This window comes from Leucopleurus acutus (assembly GCF_964270905.1).
Source record: "Leucopleurus acutus genome assembly, chromosome: 12".
Taxonomy (NCBI): Eukaryota; Metazoa; Chordata; class Mammalia; order Artiodactyla; family Delphinidae; genus Leucopleurus; species Leucopleurus acutus.
Window position 1 is genome coordinate 17,463,911 of NC_139154.1, and position 20,029 is coordinate 17,483,939.

The 20,029-nt window shown below is 48.9% G+C and overlaps 1 protein-coding gene across 1 annotated transcript in view; it reads left to right on the forward strand.

Moving 5' to 3' along the window:
• Positions 1-20,029, forward strand: part of FER1L5 (fer-1 like family member 5) — a gene marked incomplete at both ends in the record, with an annotated part of 55,397 nt that overhangs the window by 17,614 nt on the left and 17,754 nt on the right. Inside the window, 11 exons of the mRNA XM_082851232.1 lie at positions 3,735-3,765; positions 4,443-4,558; positions 4,789-4,912; positions 5,340-5,392; positions 6,600-6,668; positions 10,453-10,496; positions 10,590-10,672; positions 10,753-10,847; positions 11,825-11,953; positions 13,640-13,817; positions 19,235-19,359. Coding sequence (XP_082707358.1) covers positions 3,735-3,765; positions 4,443-4,558; positions 4,789-4,912; positions 5,340-5,392; positions 6,600-6,668; positions 10,453-10,496; positions 10,590-10,672; positions 10,753-10,847; positions 11,825-11,953; positions 13,640-13,817; positions 19,235-19,359 — 1,047 coding nt within the window. The remainder of the gene's footprint in view (positions 1-3,734; positions 3,766-4,442; positions 4,559-4,788; positions 4,913-5,339; positions 5,393-6,599; positions 6,669-10,452; positions 10,497-10,589; positions 10,673-10,752; positions 10,848-11,824; positions 11,954-13,639; positions 13,818-19,234; positions 19,360-20,029) is intronic.

Consider the following 20,029-nt stretch of genomic DNA (forward strand, 5'->3'; position numbering starts at 1 on the left):
TGTCTCTGTTTAGTTTTTTCTTTTGCCCTAACCAGGTACGTGGGGGGTTCCTTGCCTTTTGGGAGGTCTGAGGTCTTCTGCCAGCGTTCAGTAGGTGCTCCGTAGGAGTTGTTCCACGCGTAGATGTATTTCTGGTGTATCTGTGGGGAGGAAGGTGATCTCCGCGTCTTACTCTTCCGCCATCTTCCCGGAAGTCTGTTTTTTTTTTAACATCTTTATTGGAGTATAATTGCTTTACAATGGTGTGTTAGTTTCTGCTTTATAACAGAGTGAATCAGTTATACATATACATATGTTCCCATATCTCTTCCCTCTTGCGTCTCCCTCCCTCCCACCCTCCCTATCCCACCCCTCCAGGCGGTCACAAAGCACCGAGCTGATCTCCCTGTGCTATGCGGCTGCTTCCCACTAGCTATCTATTTTACGTTTGGTAGTGTATATATGTCCACGCCACTCTCTCACTTTGTCACAGCTTACCCTTCCCCCTCCCCATATCCTCAAGTCCATTCTCTAGTAGGTCTGTGTCTTTATTCCCATCTTACCCCTAGGTTCTTCATGACTATTTTTTTTCTTATATTCCATATATATGTGTTAGCATACGGTATTTGTCCTTCTCTTTCTGACTTCACTCTGTATGACAGACTCTAGGCCCATCCACCTCACTACAAATAACTCAATTTCGTTTCTTTTTATGGCTGAGTAACATTCCATTGTATATATGTTCCACATCTTCTTTATCCATTCATTTTGACAAAGGCCACTGTGCGACTTCCAGACGATGACCGACTATTGAATACGTTTTAGAGGTCAGGGAAAAACCTGAGCTTTTAAAAATATATATATTCCTTTTTTGGAAAATTTCAAACATACACAAAAGTAGAGAGAACGGTATCATGAATTCCCCCATCCCCATCACTCACCTTCACCAATTCGTTGTCAATCATGTCATCATGTTTTATCTACACCTGGCCTCCTCCCTCTCCCCTACAGATCTTTTTTTCTATTTTTTTCCCCCTACAGATTTTGAATCAAATCTCAGACATCATTTTATTTTTAAACATCTCATTACCTATGTCTAAAACATACAGATTTTATTAAGCATAACCAAAGACAATGACTACATCTAAACACCTTTTTATATTCCTGGAGAGCACTAATATCTAGTCAGTGCTCACATTTCCCTAATTGTCTTGTGAATTCCATTTACAGTTTGTTCAAATCAGGATCCAAACCAGGTGCACACACTGCAGTTGGTTAAAATGTTACGTTTAGGTGTATTTCATTCAGTTGGTCCTGCCCCCTAGTTTACCTTGCCATTTATTTGTTGAAGCAACTGGATAGTTTGTCCTGCAGTTTTCCCTCAGTCTGGATTTTGCTGGTTGTACCTCCAGGGGATCAGTTCTCACGTCTCTCTGCCCAGGTATTTCCTATCTATAGGCTAGATCAGACTTGGGTCAATTATTTGGCAAGATGATGTCACCAGGAGACACAGAATGACTGTTGGTCTCTTTTTATGTTGTTAAGAGCTATTGATGATCACTGCCTAGATCTATGGCTTCGTTAGAGGTGACTGAGTTTCATTTTGGTTTGTTTTCTTCTAGCTTTATTGAGGTACAATTGACATACAATGAATTATACTATTTTATTTTATCAGGATCTTAGTCCCCCGACCAGGGATTGAACCCGGGCCAAGGCAGTGAAAATGCTGAGTCCTAACCACTGGACTGCCCGGGAATTCCCTATACATATTTTAAATGTATAATTTCATGTTTTAAAATATGTATACAACCATGAAACCATGATCACAATCAAGGTAATGAACATATCGATCATATCTATCACCCTCCAAAGTTTCCTTGTGCCTCTTTGTAATTCTTCCCTCTTCCCCCAATCCTTCCTGCTCCCATCCCCAGACAACCACTGGTCTGCTTTCTGTAACTACACATTGCTTTGCATTTTCTAGAATTGTATCCAAATGGAATCATACAGCATGTAATTTATTGTTGTTTGGCTTCTTTCAATCAGCATAATTCTTTTGAGATTCATCCATGTTGTTGCATGGATCAATAGTTCATTCCTTCTTACTGCTGAATAGTATTCCATTTATGGATATACCACAGGTTGTTGATCCATTCATCTGCTGATGGACGTTTAGATTGTTTCCGGCTTGACGCTATTAAAACAAAGCTGCTGTAACACTGATGTATAAGTCTTAGCATGGACCTATGCTCTGATGTCTCTTGACTATGTAGAAGTGAAATGACTACCTCATATGGTAGGTGTGTGTTTAACTTTTAAAGAAAATTCCTAGCAGTTTTTTCCCAAAAATTCCAGATAGGTTCTACCATTTTATATTCCCACCAGCAGTATATATTAGAGTTCCAGTTGCTCCACATTCTTATGCAAACTTGATACTGTCCATCTTTTAAGTTTTGGCTCTTCTAAGTACGTGTGGTGGTATCTTGTTGTGATTATAATTTACACTTCCCTGATGATGTTGAGCATCTTTTCAAGTATTTGCTATCTAACTTCTTTGATGAAGTGTCTGTTCAAATCTTTTGCTTGTTTTCATTGGGTTGTTTGTTTTCTTACTACGGAGTTTTGAGATTTTCTTATATATTCTGGATACAAGTCCTTTATCAGATAAATGATTTGGAAATATGTTCTCCCAGTATATCACGTCTCCTTTCATTTTCTTTTCTTTCTTAAGGGTTCTTTTTTTTTTTAAAAAAAAATAAGTTTATTTATTTATTTTTGGCTGTGTTGGGTCTTTGTTGCTGCACGTGGGCTTTGTGGCGAGTAGGGGCTACTTTTCTTTGTGGTGTGCGGGCCTCTCATTGTGGTGGCTTCTCTTGTTGCAGAGCACGGGCTCTAGGCACACAGGTTTCAGTAGTTGTGGCACGTAGACTTAGTAGTTGTGGCACACGGGCTCTAGAGCGCAGGCTCAGTAGTTGTGGTGCACAGGCTTAGTTGCTCCACGGCATGTGGGATCTTCCCAGACCAGGGCTCGAACCCGTGTCCCCTGCATTGGCAGGAGGATTCTTAACCACTGTGCCACCAGGGAAGCCTTCTTTCCATTTTCTTAACAGTGTCTTTCAAAGAGCAGAAGTTTTACATTTCGATGAAGTCCAATTTATCAAAAATTTCGTTTATGGATTGTGTTTTTGTTGCTGGATCTAAGAAATCTTTGCCTACCTAACCCAAGGGGCTGACTGAGCTTTAAAGCAGGCCTACATACAAAACTTGGGGCTTACTCTATGGACCCTTCCAAGGGTGGCCTGAATGTTCTGCGCTACCTTGCCCCACACCACCTTCAATCCTGTACTGCATCCCTCAGGCCTCAGGGAGTCAAAAACTGTCTCCCAGGGGAAAGGAAAAACCCATAGTCTCTTTACCAAGTCCTCCCTTGACCATCCTCTTCCCCAGGACGGGAGACACCTTTCCCCAACCCCCAGGGGTAGGGAAGAATAACGCTGTGTTGGCCAGCAGTGCTGGTGGTGGTCAAGAATCCTTTCAATCCAGGTCACCTCACTTACTAGTTGTAAAACTTCGGGCTCAAACTCAGTATCCTCCTCTGTAGAGTGGAGGTGATAATGGCCTCCACTATGATAATGGCCCAACTTCCAGTTCATTGTAAAGATTAAAGGAATTAGGGTGGAACAAGTACTCGTATTGTCATCAAGTTGGTTGGCTGGAGGCCCTAACTAATCCTTACTCTATTCTTGTCTTTTCAGACAGATATTGGGTTCATCTACAACTCTCCAGGTAGGTAGCAGTTGTTGGAAATATGTGTGTCTTCTGAGAAAAACCAGGTCAGGTGTTGAAATCATCTCAAAATCCCTGTATGTTCAACACATGGGGGGAGAGTATTAGAAGGTGTGAATTATTTTCTGTACTTAACATTTTACTGTACTTCATGGTATTTTATCTTGTTTTATAATAGCGTCTTTCTCTACAAAAATCAAAGCATCTCTTTGGGTCAAATGCTAATTTTTTATTGCAGCCTTGGGTTGAATTTCTATTTTTCTATGCCAGTGTTTGAATTTTGTTGCTGTTGTTGTTTATTTTATTTCTTTTAATTGAAGTATGACTGATTTACAATGTGTGGCCAGTGTTTGAGTTTTGAGTAGACCTGACCATAACATACATACCAGGTTGAGGTTGGGACTTAGGGTTGGGGAAAATATTTGCCTCTCTCAGACCAGGACAGTAACAACTATAAGTTCCCTGGATGGGAAAGGAGGGTCCCTACTTCCTAAAGGCAATAGCGGGCAGCTTTTGCTTAAAGGTAGGAGTGACTCCCATTTCCCCCTGCCCCTGGCTGGGAACCAGAATATATGAGACACGTTTCCACACCCGTCTCCTACAGAAGCAAAGGCTGGTTTCAGGGAAGAAGAATAGAGATTGGAGGCTGGTCTCCCATGGGCCCTCTGCCTCTCCAGGTCACACACTCCTGAGGAAATGGCTTGGCCTCTGCCAGCCAAATGAACCCAGCAGTGGTGTGAGGGGCTACCTGAAAGTCACCATCTCTGCTCTCGGTGTGGGAGACCAGGCACCGGTGAGGCTGTCCCCCCAACACCCCAGGAACATTTCCTACCCTGGCTGCTTCCGTGGGGTCCCCCGTGGGCCCCCCAAGAGGCCACTGCTCTTCACATGCTTTCGTTTGTCCACTGTGTCCCTTCAGGGTTGTCCATCCCCACCCCAACCAAGCGGAAGGTTGGGGAAGCCAAGTCTGCTGGCCGTGACCTCCCTAAGACTCTGACCCTATTAGCTCTCTGGTCTCTCCAGGTAGATCAAAAGCTGACCTACAGGGCTGATGACACTGACATTCAGATCTTCAAGTCATCGGTGGTGCCCATCAATGTGGCCTACTTACAGTTCTTCATCTACTGCGCCGAGGATCTCCACCTCAGTCAGTCAGGGCGGGGGAGGGGCTGACCCTGAGGTTCCCTAGCCGGTGGCACTCTGGTTTCTCCTGGGGCTCCCCAGTTCCGTCTTGACACTACGATTCGGGGTGGGGGAGAGAGGGAGACTGAAATCTGCCAAGAATGGTTTTATGAAGGTCCCTTTAAAATGGGCCATGTGCCCCTGCCCTGTCTTTGATGCCCAGATGCAGACTCAAGGTTCCCTATGCCAGGCCCCACCCCCGCTGCTGTTGTGTGCCAGGACACACAGCAGCACATGGAGACAGGGTGGAAATGGGAGGTGTCTGCACAGGCGGCACCAAACCAAATTATGGGGGAGGGTTTTAAGTTGTTCTGTCACTTCTCCATTTCCTTCTCCTGAAAAAAAAAAAAATGCTGCTAATCTCAGAAATCTTTTAACTTCTTTGCTCTTAGAGAAACACCACTCAGTGAGTCCTATGTTGGAGGTGGAACTAATTGGGGAAAAGGTAAGTGTAAAAATGGTCTGAGACTTAGAGAAATTGGCACCTAAAAAAAAATGGTGTGGAGGAAAAGTGGCCAGGACCCCAGGTGTTGTATCCCAGTTCTTCCATTTATGGGTGATATGATCCCACTGGACCCGGGCCTCTGTGAAGGTGGAGGCCATGGCTTAGTCAGCCTGTATCCCAGAGCTGTGCCCAGTGCCCTGCATAGAGAAGATGCCCACCGAAAACCAAACATCCAAATGCACGGATGAGTGGACAAGTGGATGAAACAACATGCCCGCAAATGCACAACACTGAAACTGTCACTGTCCGCTTTGGACCTCAGTTTCTTCATCTAGAAGTTGAAGGTTCTGGGCAAGAGAGTTGCTGATATTCCATGAACCTCTATGAACATATGGTAGCATTTTCCAAAGGATGTTGATGGATGTTATGTGCAAAAAAAAGATCGCGTGTTCAAATCTGGGGAATGCTGGGTTAGATTTGTTTCAGAATTAATCAACCATCATTTCCACCATATTCTACCTATTAGAAGAAGTCATTAAGTCCAGCCCATACGTGAGGGGAGGGAGGTTAGTGTCCGCCTTTTGAAGGGGAGAGTATCAAAGGGAGGTGTGGACATATTTTGAAGCCACTACACTGAGTATTTATTTCCCAATGAGTGGTTTAGGAACCCTGGAAGTAGGTGAGATACTGTTGGGTGGTAGAGGCACACATTTTTTCAAAAATTTTAGTATTTTTGTGTTTTTCTTAGAGTGTATGAAAAAGTTTAAGCAGTTCAACTAACCCGTGGTTTCACTGACACGGTTGCTTAGAGTAAGGCTAGGTTTAAAAATGAAGTCAAGTGATGTTTTAGAAAGGGGGATACCATCAGCATTGTTATTGCTGACTTTTTATTGGGATCTTAGAGTTTATCTAACAAAATCTATGTGTTTGCACTGATATAATAAAGTTAGTAACCCTGTATCTATTTAAAAGTTAATTGAAAGCTGATTTAAGGGAAGATATGAAGGAGTCTGGATCTAGGTAGCTACTCAAAGGACCAGAGTTGTAGCGGATGAGAAGTTGTCAAAGTGTCTTTGGACCAGGGATTCCCATGAACAGCCCTGTGCTGCAGACAGACCTGTGGGCTGGACCAGAAGGGCTGGGAGGTGAGGCCAGTGGAGGGAGGAGGGGACAGACTGGCACTGACACTGCTTTGGGATGTTCCCAGCTCAAGACACACGTGCGGATGCAAACCGAGAGCCCCATATGGAACCAGATCCTGACCTTCCAGATTCAGGTATTGCTGTGCCATCACGCCCGCCCTCTTCCTCCTGCACCACAAACAGAAGGGGGTTTGGGTGTTTGTGGGGGCGTGTGGATGGAAGGTAGGGGCCACGAAGCACGGCGGGAGGGGGCGGGGACTCTGCCTGATAGGGAGCATGAGGAAGCCCAAGACATATTACAGAGAACCTTACTTGAAATGAACGGGGGGAATTTCCTGGCAGTCCAGTGGTTAGGACTCTACGCTCCCACTGCTGAGGGCCTGGATTCGATCCCTGGTCGGGGAACTAAGATCCCACAACCAAGTGCTGTGAGACCAAAAAAAAAAAAAAAAAGGGAAACCAATAAATGACCCAGATGATTTCAGCTAATGATCAAGGAGGCTAGGTTTAAAAAAAAAAAAAGAAATGCGGCTTCCCTGGTGGCGCAGTGGTTGAGAGTCTGCCTGCCGATGCAGGGGACGCGGGTTCGTGCCCCGGTCCGAGAAGATCCTACGTGCCGCGGAGCGGCTGGGCCCGTGAGCCATGGCCACTGAGCCTGTGCGTCCGGAGCCTGTGCTCCACAGCGGGAGAGGCCACAACAGTGAGAGGCCCGCGTACCGCCAAAACAAAAAGAATGGACCCTACAACTGAACTTTCCAGAGAACTTAAATGTGCCCTTTCACCTACATAAAAAAAAAAAAAGCAATCACTTTCAAGACTCATTCTAAATTGTATTATGCATTTTCTTATCTTCTAGGCAATGCGCCCTGAATATAATTATAGCTCTTTATTGATGGCTTAGAGGCACTACAGGAACACAGTTGCATGCTGGCTACATGTAGTGTGGGGCTGTTTGTTCCCACATTAAATGGCCTCAACATGCTCTTCTCTGTGGGGTTCTGTAGTCTGATTTCTAAAGCCTTTCAGTCCTTCTCAGTCACCTATCAGCGGTGTGGATGTCAGTTTTCTCCAAGCCCTGGGAGAGCCTTGATTGCTTTTTGACTCCACGCCAGGCTTCTAAGAGCTGTGTGTAAAATAAGGGTATGCAGTGTGAGAGAGAACTTGGGCACTCCCATAAGTGAGAGTGTACAGAACTTTGTGTGGCATCTGTCTGGCTACCCAGGGAGTGTTTTGCTTTCCTTATACCTACCTTACATTTGTGTGACGTGAAATTAGCTACCCTTCTGTGGACCCTCCTCCCTGCTTCTCGTAGAATCTTCTGCCTCCTCGTGAGTCATCTTTTTTTTTTTTTTTAAATTTACTTTTGGCTGCGTTGGGTCTTCGTTGCTGCGCACGGGCTTTCTCTAGTTGCGGCGAGCAGAGGCTACTCTTCATTGTGGTGCGCAGGCTTCTCATTGTGGTGGCTTCTCTTGTTGTGGAGCACGGGCTCTAGGCACGCGGGCTTCAGTAGTTGTGGCACGTGGGCTCAGTGGTTGTGGCACACGGGCTCTAGAGCGCAGGCTCAGTAGTTGTGGCGCACAGGCTTAGCTGCTCCGTGGCATGTGGGATCTTCCCGGACCAGGGATCAAACCCACGTCCCCTGCATTGGCAGGCGGATTCTGACCCACTGTGCCACCAGGGAAGTCCCCATGAGTCATCATTTTTAACCATTCCTCATAATCCCCACCTTCTTGGGTGACTTTATAGATTCTTAAAGTAGGGAGAGATTTTAGAGGGGGCCCAGTCCACCCCCACCCTTGCTCCCTCCCACCTTTTCTAGCTGTGATGAAGCTCATGGCTGCAATCCTTGGTTTCTCTGTGGATGCTCAGGGCCTTGGATGCCCTCGCTCACGTTCAGCTTCCTTCAGGCTCAGAAGACAGTGGGGAGGTGCAGTCAGGGGGGCCAGGCCCCCCTTCATCCTTGAAAGAGAGCTTCCAATGTCTGAAGATGTCCAAACACACTCTGGACCGTCACCCATTTCCTGAAGACACAGTCTCTGGCGCTGGGGCGATCTGGGTGCAGGCCTCATTGTCACTAGCCCTCTGGAAGTGCAGCAGGCAGATGTGAACTCACTCGGAAGTGGCAGGATGACTGCACAGCCAGTAGCATCTGAGAACAGCTGGTCAGGGCCCCAGCAAGGCAGGCTGCAGGGGGCGCGCTGCTGAAAATGGTCTGTGCCAGTTAGCAGTTCAAGGGCTCCCGGACAGGAGGGGAATCAAGACAAGGAACTGGGAAAGGGGAGGAGACTTCCCAAGGATGGGTGAACAGATGGTTCCACCATAAATTCAAATATAGAGGGTTTGGTACTTTGGAAGACCTGGATGCCCAACGACTCCCATCTCTCCACTTCCAGTGTTCTTCCTTAACCTGGGTGATCTCCTCGTAGCTTACTAACCAGATGCTCAGCTGGAAAGCCCTTTCTTTCCCCGCTCCCCCTGACCCTCGGCTTCCATGGCAAGGGGAAAAGGAGAGGGGAGTGGAGAACTGAGGACCCCAGGCCACACCCCAGGAACTGCTGTGAGCAGAGGAGAGGCTCCAGCTGAGAGGATTTGGGGCCCACTCAGGCCTCAGCCCCAACAGCTCTGTTTTATACGTGGATTTTTTGTTTTTATAACTGAGGGCAGAGCAGAGGTAAGACTCAGAAGCTTGGGTTCCAATCCTGATTCTACCCCTTACCGTGCGATCTCAAGCAAGTCCCTCTCTGGGCCTCAGTCCTGCTCGGTAAATAGGGACAGTCAGGCCTTGCCAGAGTGGGTAGGGGCTCTGCATGTTACATGAGAACTTCAGGAACTCAGCCTCTCTGTGCCACAGTGTTCCTGTCTGAAAATAGGAATGATCATAGCTCCTGGCTTCTGGGGTTGTGGGCGGGGTGGGTCTCTCAGGTGATCCACGTAGACCATTCAGGACATGCTGGGGACGACAGAAGCCTCCCCAGAGTGGCAGCTATTATGATTTACTCTTTGAGGAGATAGATGTCCCGCTGTTTAAAGGTTAGGTGCTAGGGAATTCCTTGGCGGTCCAGTGGTTAGGACTCTGTCCTCTCAGTGCTGAGGGCCCAGGTTCAATCCCTGGTCGGGGAACTAAGATCCCACAAGCTGCAGGGCATGGCCAAAAAAAAATTAAATTAAATTAAATTAAAATAAATAAATAAAGGTTAACTGTTAAATGTGAGGAAGACATTCGAGGCCTACAGCCTCCCCATGAGGCTTGGTAAACACGCCTCCAGACTGAAGGGCCGTGTGAGGACCGCAATCATGCAGCCCAAAGTAGGGTGGACTCTGGTCCACTAGGACCCGATTTATTTTATAAAATTTATAAAATAAGTTTTATACATTTATTTATTTATTTGTTTTTATTTTTGACTGTGTTGGGTCTTCGTTGAGGTGCGTGGACTTCTCATTTTCATGGCTTCCCTTGTTGCAGAGCACCGTCTGTAGGCACACAGGCTTCAGTAGTTGTGGCACGTGGGCTCAGTAGTTGTGGCTTGCGGGCTTAGTTGCTCTGCGGCATATGGGATCTTCCCAGACCAGGGCTCGAACCCATGTCCCCTGCATTGGCAGGCGGATTCTTAACCACTGTGCCACCAGGGAAGCCAGGTCCACTAGGGAACTTATATAATGAGGGGCCATTTTAAGAATAAGAATACAAAATGATCATGGGACACAGTGCAAGGCCTTTCCCAGGCCCTTGCAAAGGGCCGATGCAGTGGGGGGCCCACAGCCAAAGGTCCATAAGCTCCCATGGTCAGTCCCACTGGGCTCACTGGTAACCGAGCCAGGCCTTGACCCAGACTCAGGACTTTCCACCTGCTCCCAGTTTCAGCAAGGCCCAGGCCATCCGAGCAGGCACCCACTGCCCCTCTCGCTTGCCCCTTGCAGCTGCCCTGCCTCTCCAGCTACATCAAGTTCAGAGTCTTGGACTGGTGAGCAACTGGGTGGAGACTGGAAAACACGCCAGGGAGGAAGAAATCAGAGCTGGGCCAGGGGCTCAGCCTGCAGGGTGTGTTTCTCTCCAGCCCCGGGAACAAGTGCCATGATGAGATCGGGACGGTCAGCCTGTTCCTCAACCAGATCTCGTCCACTGGAGCAGAAATAGAAGGCAAGCAAGCCCCCGGCCCCGCCTCCTGCACCTCTCCCCCCCCCGGGCCTGGGGAACCTTCTCACCCTCTCCCCTTGCAGGCATGTACTCTGGCTTCCTCCCCTGCTTTGGGCCCAGCTTCCTGACTCTCCGTGGGGGTAAAAAGGCTCCTTTCAGGATCAAGGAGGAAGACGCTGTAAGCTTCTCATGTCAGCTCGAGGGAACAGAGGAGGTAAAACCAACCATGTGTAAGGCACCGGGGCCTGGGGACTGCCTGGGGAGGGCCAGGCCCTGGTTTCTGTCCACCGCACTCCAGTAGAGGACTTGAAGGCTGTACGTAAATGGCCATATAAATACGGGGCATGTGCGGTGGCCCAAGAAAGGAACAGATGGAGTGCTCTGGGCGGTCACTGAGGAAGGGACGTTGAGATGAGACCTCAGGTAAGAGTTTCGGCAGGTGGAACGTCATAGGCAACAAAAGAAACAGCACAGGTAAATGTGGAAAAGCACTGGGTTATTCAAGACTGGTGGTAAATGCCAGAAAGCCAATTGGCAAAAGAAGGGAATGGGGCTGGGAAGGAATCTGAGTGAGGAAGGGCTGCAGAAACCAGGACCTCAATGCCGTTAGGAGACTCTCCCATGCTCACTCCATCTCTCATCTCTCCTGCTCTTTCCTGGGCCTCATTCATTCCTACTGCAGCCTTGCCTCCCTGCTGGGAAGGGGACCATAGAAGCCTCTACTAGGGAAGGCCAGGGAAGCATTCTAATTGGCCTTCCTAGGTCATGTGTGCTCCCCTTTGACCAATCACTGTTGCTGAGGAGGCGGGGCCTGTCCTGATTGGCCAGGCTGGGATAATTCAATAGGTACCACGGTCCCCTCCAAGCATGAAGGGTTTACCAGGAACAGGGCCCTTCAGATGGGCCAGCAGGTAGAACTGCATGAAGGGGAAGAGTGGACCTAAGGGTGTAGAAGATGGCTCAGGGCCCAGAGGTTTCCAGGCATGGCCGTGACTGGAGTTTCTGGAATTCCTCCCTGGGACTGTGGTCAGCCCTAGGTAGGAAGTTACAGGACAACCCTGTCCTTCCTTCAGAGGTTTCAGGGGAGACTTTCCTGGTTGTTGTTTTTTTTTTCTCTCATCCCTTTTCTCGCCGTTTTCCTTCCTGTCACGCTAGACTATTCCCAACATTGTTAAGGATGGTTTAGCTTATCGAGGCCGAGTCTTCCTGGAGTTAATCACCCACGTCAAGTCCCATCAAGATGCTACGATGAAGGATCTCTCCCAAGATGTGATCAGCGTAGAGGTAACCACAGGAAGAAGGAGCTCCTCTGCCTGCCCCTGGTCTGCTGTGGGTCCCGTTTCTGACATTGCAAGAGGCCCTGGCCAGCAGTGGAATGAGCTTTTTGGATGTGTGAGGATGTTTGGTCGATCCACCTGAGTCTTTGCTAAGCCCCTACGGGGCTTCCTGCCGTGCCAATCCCAGGAGGTTAGGGGACCCAGTAAAGACAAGGCTTCAGTTTAAGAGATGTGTAACCCATTTAAGGAGAAATGATGTTCTAAGGAGCCTGGATTTCTTCCTGAAGGCTAAGGAGGGTCACTGAGGCAGGAAGGGGCAGGAGGAACAGAGTCAGGAATAGACTGGAAGGGAGTAAATTGGGCCACCCACTTAGGAGGAATGGGGACACAGTTACAGGGGAGGAGAACTGGAGAGGAGGGAGCAGGTGCCAGAGACCCTCTGGAAACAACGATCAGAGCCACTGACCGACAGGACACTAAGAAGTGAGGCTGACTCCCATTTTCTGCCTCAGGTGGCGAGGTGGGAAGGTGGGGGGCATATATCAACATGGGCTCCCCAAAGGAGGAACAGGTCTGGGGGAGATGATGAGTCCCACCTTTGACGTGTGTTTGTGAGACACCCACGAAGACCAGTCCCCAAGGCTGCTAGACAGCCAGATGTGTCATCAACACACATCCAAGGATCTATCCAAGGTTCTGGAGGAATTGCCCTGGGGAGTAGGTGGAGTGAAAGGAGAAGGGGGCTGAGGCTGAAGCCCATCAGGAAGCACAGCCTATGAGACTGGAGGAGGAGGAGGGTGACTCTGCAGAGAGACGGAGGGGGAGTCTGCAAAGCGGAGAACTGAGGCAGCCTCCGGAGGGGAGAGTTGCAGAAAGGAGCGAGCAGCGATCTGAATGTGGAGGAGAAAAGGGCTGAGGACCCAAAAGCGTGTGCTGGTTATTAGGAAGACACCAGTAGCCTTGGGTCAGGAGAGAAGCCAGGCTGCCGTGGGCGGGAGGGAGAAGTTACAGATGGTGCATAGAGGCAAGTGTATAGAAACTTGGCTGCAAAGTTGAAGGAGATAAGATCAGGTTACAGCTAGATAGTGGCTCAGACGGGAGAAGGAGGGTTATTTTTTAAGAGGGGGAGACTTGAGCTAGTGAGCAGACTGGGAGAATGCATAAGTAGGGCAGACGTAGACAGTGGAAATGAGAGAGGGGCTCACATGATGGATAGAGGACCTGAGCAGACGGACTCACGGTGGGAGGACGGGGTTTGACAAAAGCCAAGAGCAGATGTGTGTGAGTATGCATCCTCCACCACGCACCCCTGCCCACACTCGGTCTCATCCGATGGGGGGCATTTAGGCAAAACGGAGAGGGGTGGGGGTAGCCCAACTGAGAGTCTAGCCTGACCAGGGAGCAGACCCCCCTGCCTGATTTCAGGAAGAGGAGGAACCAGGGCCGGCTGGGTGGAGGGGGCCAGGTGACGGAAGTCCTGGGAGGAACTTCCCTTGATCAGCCAGGTGAGTGGGAGTCAAGGCAGGATTTTGAAAGGGGGCAGGGGTTCGGTGATGGTCTAGGTCACCCTGAATAGAAGCAAAGGTAGCTTTTGAAAGAAACTGGGCACCTCATGCTTGCCTCCCTGCCTGTCTCTATAGCCTTGTTCATCCCTTGGCTTACGCACTGGGGATGTGGTGGGTTATTGTTTTAGAAGCACCAGAACCGCCAGAAGTATGGACTGTGCGTCATCTTCCTTTCCTGTACCATGATGCCCAACTTTAAGGACCTGATACAATTCGAGGTCAGCATTGGTCACTATGGAAACAAGACGGACCTGAGTTACAAGCCTCTCGTCTCCACCACACAGTACAGCCAAGTGATATATGATGGTAAGAGTCAGATCCAACAAAAGAGTTGAGAGCAGCCAGTGCATGCCGGGCTCTGTGTTGGCCCTTTTAATGGTATTGGCTCACGGTACATTCATAGGCATTGTTAACCCACATTTAGACGTGAGGAAAGTGAGCTTCAGGGAGGTGAAGTTACCTGCCAACATTGCACAGCTAGCTAGTAGGTGGTGAACCCACGCCAAGAACTGAAACTAGGTTTTAACTTCAAGTCCTTCTCTACACTACATTCCACACCACAGCTTCCCAACCTCATCTTCTTTCCTGCTACTCTGAACCACCCCCATCCAGCCATGTGGCTACCATCCACTACTCACCTGCCCACCTTCCATCCATCCTTGAATCCACTTATCCACACATTCATCCATTCAACTACCACCCATCCACTAACCCAATCATGCAACCAACCACCCATCCACCCATCCATCCTTTCATCCAATGTATACTCATTGGACACTTCTATGGGGCACTATAAGTTTCTCGAAGTGCAGTCCCTAGGCCAGCCCCATCAACGTCACCTGGGAACTGATAGAAATGCATATTCTTGGCTTCACCCCACACCTACAGAAGCAGGAAACAGAACAGCAATCTGCGTTTCAACAAGCCCTCCAGGTGACTGGGATGTGCGCTAAAGTTTGAGAACCACTGCTCTAGAGGAACACTATCTCACTTTCATCTTTGTCAGCTTCACCCTCTCATCACCCATGGAGGGCTTTCCATGCATCCCCCTTGTCTGCCTGTTTTTTTTTTTTTTTTTTTTTTGTGGTACGCGGGCCTCTCACTGTTGTGGCCTCTCCCGTCGCGGAGCACAGGCTCCAGACGCGCAGGCTCAGCGGCCATGGCTCACGGGCCCAGCCGCTCCGCGGCATGTGGGATCTTCCCGGACCGGGGCACGAACCCGTGTCCCCTGCATCGGCAGGCAGACTCTCAACCACTGCGCCACCAGGGAAGCCCTTAATGGTGTCTTTTGAAGTGCAAACATTTTCAACTGGCTGAAGTTCAATTTTTTTTTTTTCTTTTATCGTGTCATACCTAAGAACTCTTTGCCCAACCCAGGATCGTGAAGATTTTCTCCAATTCTTTCTTCTCAAATGTTTTAGTTTTAATTCTTACATTTAGCTCTGTGATTCATTTTGAATTAATTGTCATATGGGTATCCAATTTTTCAAGCACCATTTGTTAAAAGGACTATCCTTTTCCCATGTGAGTTTTTTGAAATTATATTTTTAAATATTCTGTTCCATTGTTCAGGTTTTCTACTTTGGGGGTCTCCATTTATGACCTTAATAATTCTCCTTGGTTTTCTTCTATATCTGTCACTTTCTCCCTGATCCTTTTTGGATCTTATTTTGGTCGCTTTTCTTATTTCTGTGCCTCTCACTGGATTGTCTGCAGAGTCTAATGTCCCTTGGGCTTCCTTTCATGTGGTCTTCCTTCCTGTGATGTTTTTGGTTGTTTTCTATTCGTTTTCTGAGTTTTGCCGGCTCACATGTCCTTGTCCGAGTCCTGAGTTCGTTCTGGGGGTGGATTTTTGCCGGCACTTTCTGCACTCGGCTCCCATCATGCCGTGACTCTCGCTGCCTGTCTTGCTGTTCCTTCCCTGCAGGTGACTTCTGCCACCCTTCAATACTTGCAGCTCCTAGGGCACTCACAGTTGCTTTTGGCAGCCCTTATGTGTATTTTGAGCCTGCAGATTATATCTGTCTCCTTGTTTTGCTGAAAATGGAGTTATTTTCCTTCTCCTTGTTGCTTTTGTATGCTCTCCAAGAGTAGAAGAAGAAAATTGCTGTCTCGTATCGGCACGCTCATATCTGAGAGCCCCAGTCATGGATCCCTGCTTATTTGTCATTCCAGTGATTCACTCAGTGCCAGGGTCTGAAACTGGCGTCTTTTCAACGATTCTGGATAATTATAAAATACTTTCTCTTTGAAGATTACCTCTTCCCCTTTTCTTTCCTAGCTCTGTCTCGAATTCACTCTATCCTCTGTGGAACTTCTTGTGCTGTTCTGCACATTTTAAAATCTTTTGGGACTTCTGTGGTGGCGCAGTGGTTAAGAATCCGCCTGCTAACTCAGGAGACACAGGTTCGAGCCCTGGTCCAGGAAGATCCCATCATGCCACGGAGCAACTTAGCCCGTGCGCCACAACTACTGAGCCCTAGTGCCACAACTACTGAAGCCCATGCACCTAGAGCCCATGCTCCACAATAAGAGAAGCCACCACACTGAGAAGCCCACGCACCACAACGAAGAGTAGCCCCTGCTCACCGCAGCTAGAGAAAGCCTGTGTGCAGCAACGAAGACACAACGCAGGAAAGAAAGAAAGAAAGAAAGCTATTAAATCTGGCCCATTTAATATGGACCATTAAAAAAAATCTTTCTTCCACGTTTTTCATCTCTCTGGACTGCATTCTGCATAATTTCTTCTAGATTTTTCACGAGAGGTCTTAGGTAATCAACCATTCTATTAAAACCTTCTGGCAGATCCCTCTCCCTCTCTCTCACTTCATCCTTCTCCACAGCATTTTCCACCATTTGACACACTGTATTTTATGTACGTTGCCTTTTTTGCTCCCACTATTTCCTTAAATTCTTGAGTAAACTTTTTTTTTTTTTGCGGTACGTGGGCCTCTCACTGCTGTGGCCTCTCCCGTTGCGGAGCACAGGCTCCAGATGCGCAGGCTCAGCGGCCATGGCTCACGGGCCCAGCCGCTCCGCGGCACGTGGGATCTTCTCGGACCGGGGCACGAACCCGTGTCCCCTGCATTGGCAGGCGGACTCCCAACCATTGCGCCACCAGGGAAGCCCTTGAGTAAACTTTCGATTCAAGTATAACACATCTATGGAGGAGTACACAAACCAAAGCGTCCAGCTCAATGAATTACCGCAAGGCAAACATACCCACATAACATTCAGACCACGAAACCAAGTCCCGACATCCCAGAGGCCCCTTGAGCCCTCAGCCCCTCTCTGCCAAGGGCTGCTATCCCTCTCCTAACTGCCAGTTGGTTTTGTCTGGTTTTTAACTTTATATAAAAGAAATCATATAGTATGTATTGTTTTGTGCCTGGCTTCTTTTGCTCATCATTTTATTTGTGAAATGCATTCACAAACCTAGATGCTGTTGGGTGTAGTTGTGGCTCGTTTATTCTCATGGCTGTATAGTATTCCATTGTGCAAATACCGTAATTTATTTATGCCTTCTACTGCTGAAGGAGATTTTGGACCGTTATGAGTAGTGCTACTGTGAACATTTTTCTCTTGATAATGCTGTTCTATGCCTTTCTGTTGGTTGTATACGTAGGAGCAGAATTGCTGGGGTAGAGGGTATGTATATTGCTTCTTAGCTGCTCGTTTTCTTGGAACTTTATCTGTGGGAATCCTTTGGGACTTGACCCAAATTTCATGCTCCAGTGAGGATTTGTCTTTGCCTCCTCTAGTTACCTGGGGCACTGCCAACCAGAGACTGCGTCAAGTTTTCTCTGGACCGTGCAGGTGGCATGAGTGAAGAATGCAACCTGTATGAGGCCCCACTTGTGGTTACAAATTTTCAGGAAAATTCCTGCCCCTCTACCCAGAGCCACGCTGGAGATGGGCGAGTTTCCTTACTGTCTTCTTCCGTGTGGTGGATTCTTTCTCACTCAATGAGGGTTTAGGGTTTGCAGTGCCAGCTCTGCATAGCAGACTAGTTTGCTCGGGCTGCCATCAGAATGTACTGCAAATTGGGCGGCTTATAACACGAATGAGTTCTCTCACAGTTCTGGAGGCTAGAAGTCTGAAATCAAGGTGTTGGTGGGTTGATTCCTTCTGATGGATCCGGGGAAGAATCTCTTCCACGCCTCTCTCCCAGCTCCTACGTGTTGCCTGCCATCTTCGGTGCTCCTTGGCTTGTAGATATATCACTGCATCTCTGCCTCCATGTCCACACGGTGTTCTGCCTCTGTCTCTTGTCTCTACAGGCCTGTCATCTCTCTGTCCCTCTCCTCTGCTTATAAGGACACCAGTCCTTATGGGTTAAGGGTCCAACCTACTCCAGTACGATCTCGTTTTACCTAATTACAGCTGCAATGACCCTATTTCCAAATAAGGTCACATGCAAAGGTAGCAGGGATTGGGACTTCAACATAGTTTTACAGGGGATGCAATTCCACCCATGTCACATGGGGTGTCCTGTTAGATTGCCCACCCCGGGCAGTGTTCGGCTGTCTCTCCTGGGCCCTGGCAGTTGTCAAAAAGAACCGGTTCTCCAAGATTTGCCAGAAACTCAGAGGACAAAAGTCCGCTTTGCTTCCGCTTGCCTCACAGACTTTCTGCTTTTACTTTATTTTTGTTTTCTGTGGATTTCTTGCTTTTGTGTCAACCCAGCAATACATCTCATAAAAAGAATCCCTTGGGAATTCCCTGGTGGTCCAGTGGTTAGGACTCCATGCTTTCACTCTCATGGGACCGGGTTCGATCCCTGGTCAGGGAATTAAAATCCCGCAAGCCACACAGTGCGGACCAAAAAAAAAAAAAATGATTCCTTTATGCTTCACCTAGCTTTTCCCCCCCTTTTCTTTTTTTAAATAAATTTATTTATTATTTTATTTTTTGGCTGCGATGGGTCTTCGTTGAGGTGCGCGGGCTTCTCATTGCGGTGGCTTCTCTTGTTTCGGAGCACGGGCTCTAGAGCACAGGCTCAGTAGTTGTGGTGCACGGGCTTAGCTTCTCCGCGGCATGTGGGATCTTCCTGGGCCAGGGCTCGAACCCATGTCCCCTGCATTGGCAAGCGGATTCTTAACCACTGCACCACCAGGGAAGTCCCCCGCTCTTTTCAATAAGGATCATGGCCGGGAAACCCAGCCTGCCAAGCCCATCACTGGCTGTGTCCATGCTTACTCCTCTACCCCACTCCTCTGCACGGCAGGCCCTTCATGTCAGATGTCTGCCTACGCCAACCAAACCCTGGGGCTCCCGAACACAGGACCCACTCCTCATGTGCCTACCCACCACCCAGAAGGAAGACCCTACCTCAGGGCAGGCCCCTGGCCTTGGCATCTTGCCTGAGTTAGGGGCACGGGCTCTGGAACTGAATGCCTGCTTTATACCACCTGGTTGTGCCACCACAGGGAAACTGCTTCCCATCACTAGCCTGGGTTTTCCCACCTATAAACTGCGGACTCGTAAGGCTGTGTGACACTGAGCACAGTGAATGCTCCGGCCAGCCGGCTGTGCTCATCAAAGCGCGTCCATCCTGGACTGGCCTGCAGCCCACCTTCCAGTAGGAGGAGTCTAGTAAGGATGCTTAGCAGATCCTAGAGGAATGAAGTAGCCCAAGAAAGGTCCTCTGAGGGGACACAGTGAGGGAACACTGTCCCTCAGACCTCCAGCCCCCACCCCCTGCTCGTGTCTCTGTGTCTCAGGGAACATCTACCATTATGTGCCCTGGTACAACACCAAGCCCGTCGTGGCCGTGACCTCCTACTGGGAGGACGTCAGCTTCCGCATGAACTGCCTCAACCTCCTCCAGTTCACTCGGGACCGCCTGGTGAGTGGTGTGGGGATGGGGGATGGGGTGGCGGTACAGGGAAGGACCCGGGTCATTGATGGGAGACTTGGGAAAATGAATCGCAGTCTTAGGAACCCGGTCACTCAGCTCTCTCATGCACTCCACACCAATTGAGACAGACGTGCCAGACACAGGCACTGAAGACACAACGATGGGTAGACACAGTCTTCGCCAGCAGGGAAGTCGGATATGCAAATAGGCGGTACGCAGTGCAGTAGGGCTGCGGTGGAGATGCAGGAGAACCATGGGGGCAGAGAGATTGGGGTGGGGGAGATGAAGAGAGGAGAGTCAGAGGAGGTGTTCAAAAAGGAGATGACATTGGAGCAGAGTCTTGCTGGGGGTAGAGAAGGGAACGACAGGCAGAGCCATGGTGATAGGAAGTTCGGGGGTGGTGGGGGCCTGGAGGTGAGGTGGAAATAAGGCCAGGGAAGCTGGGAAGGGTCCGATCACAAAAGGTCTTCATGACTGTTAAGGAAGGAAGCCGCAGAGCAGTTTTAGGCAGGAGAGCCACCTGGTGCCCCCGCCTCAGATATGACTTTCTCGCACCGATAGAAGGGGAGCCCAGTGTCAGGGCCCTGTAACCTCTTCACCGTCCCACCCTGTCCTGGCTCCTTCCCGCCACCCATTGGGAGGGTGGGTGGGAATCCTA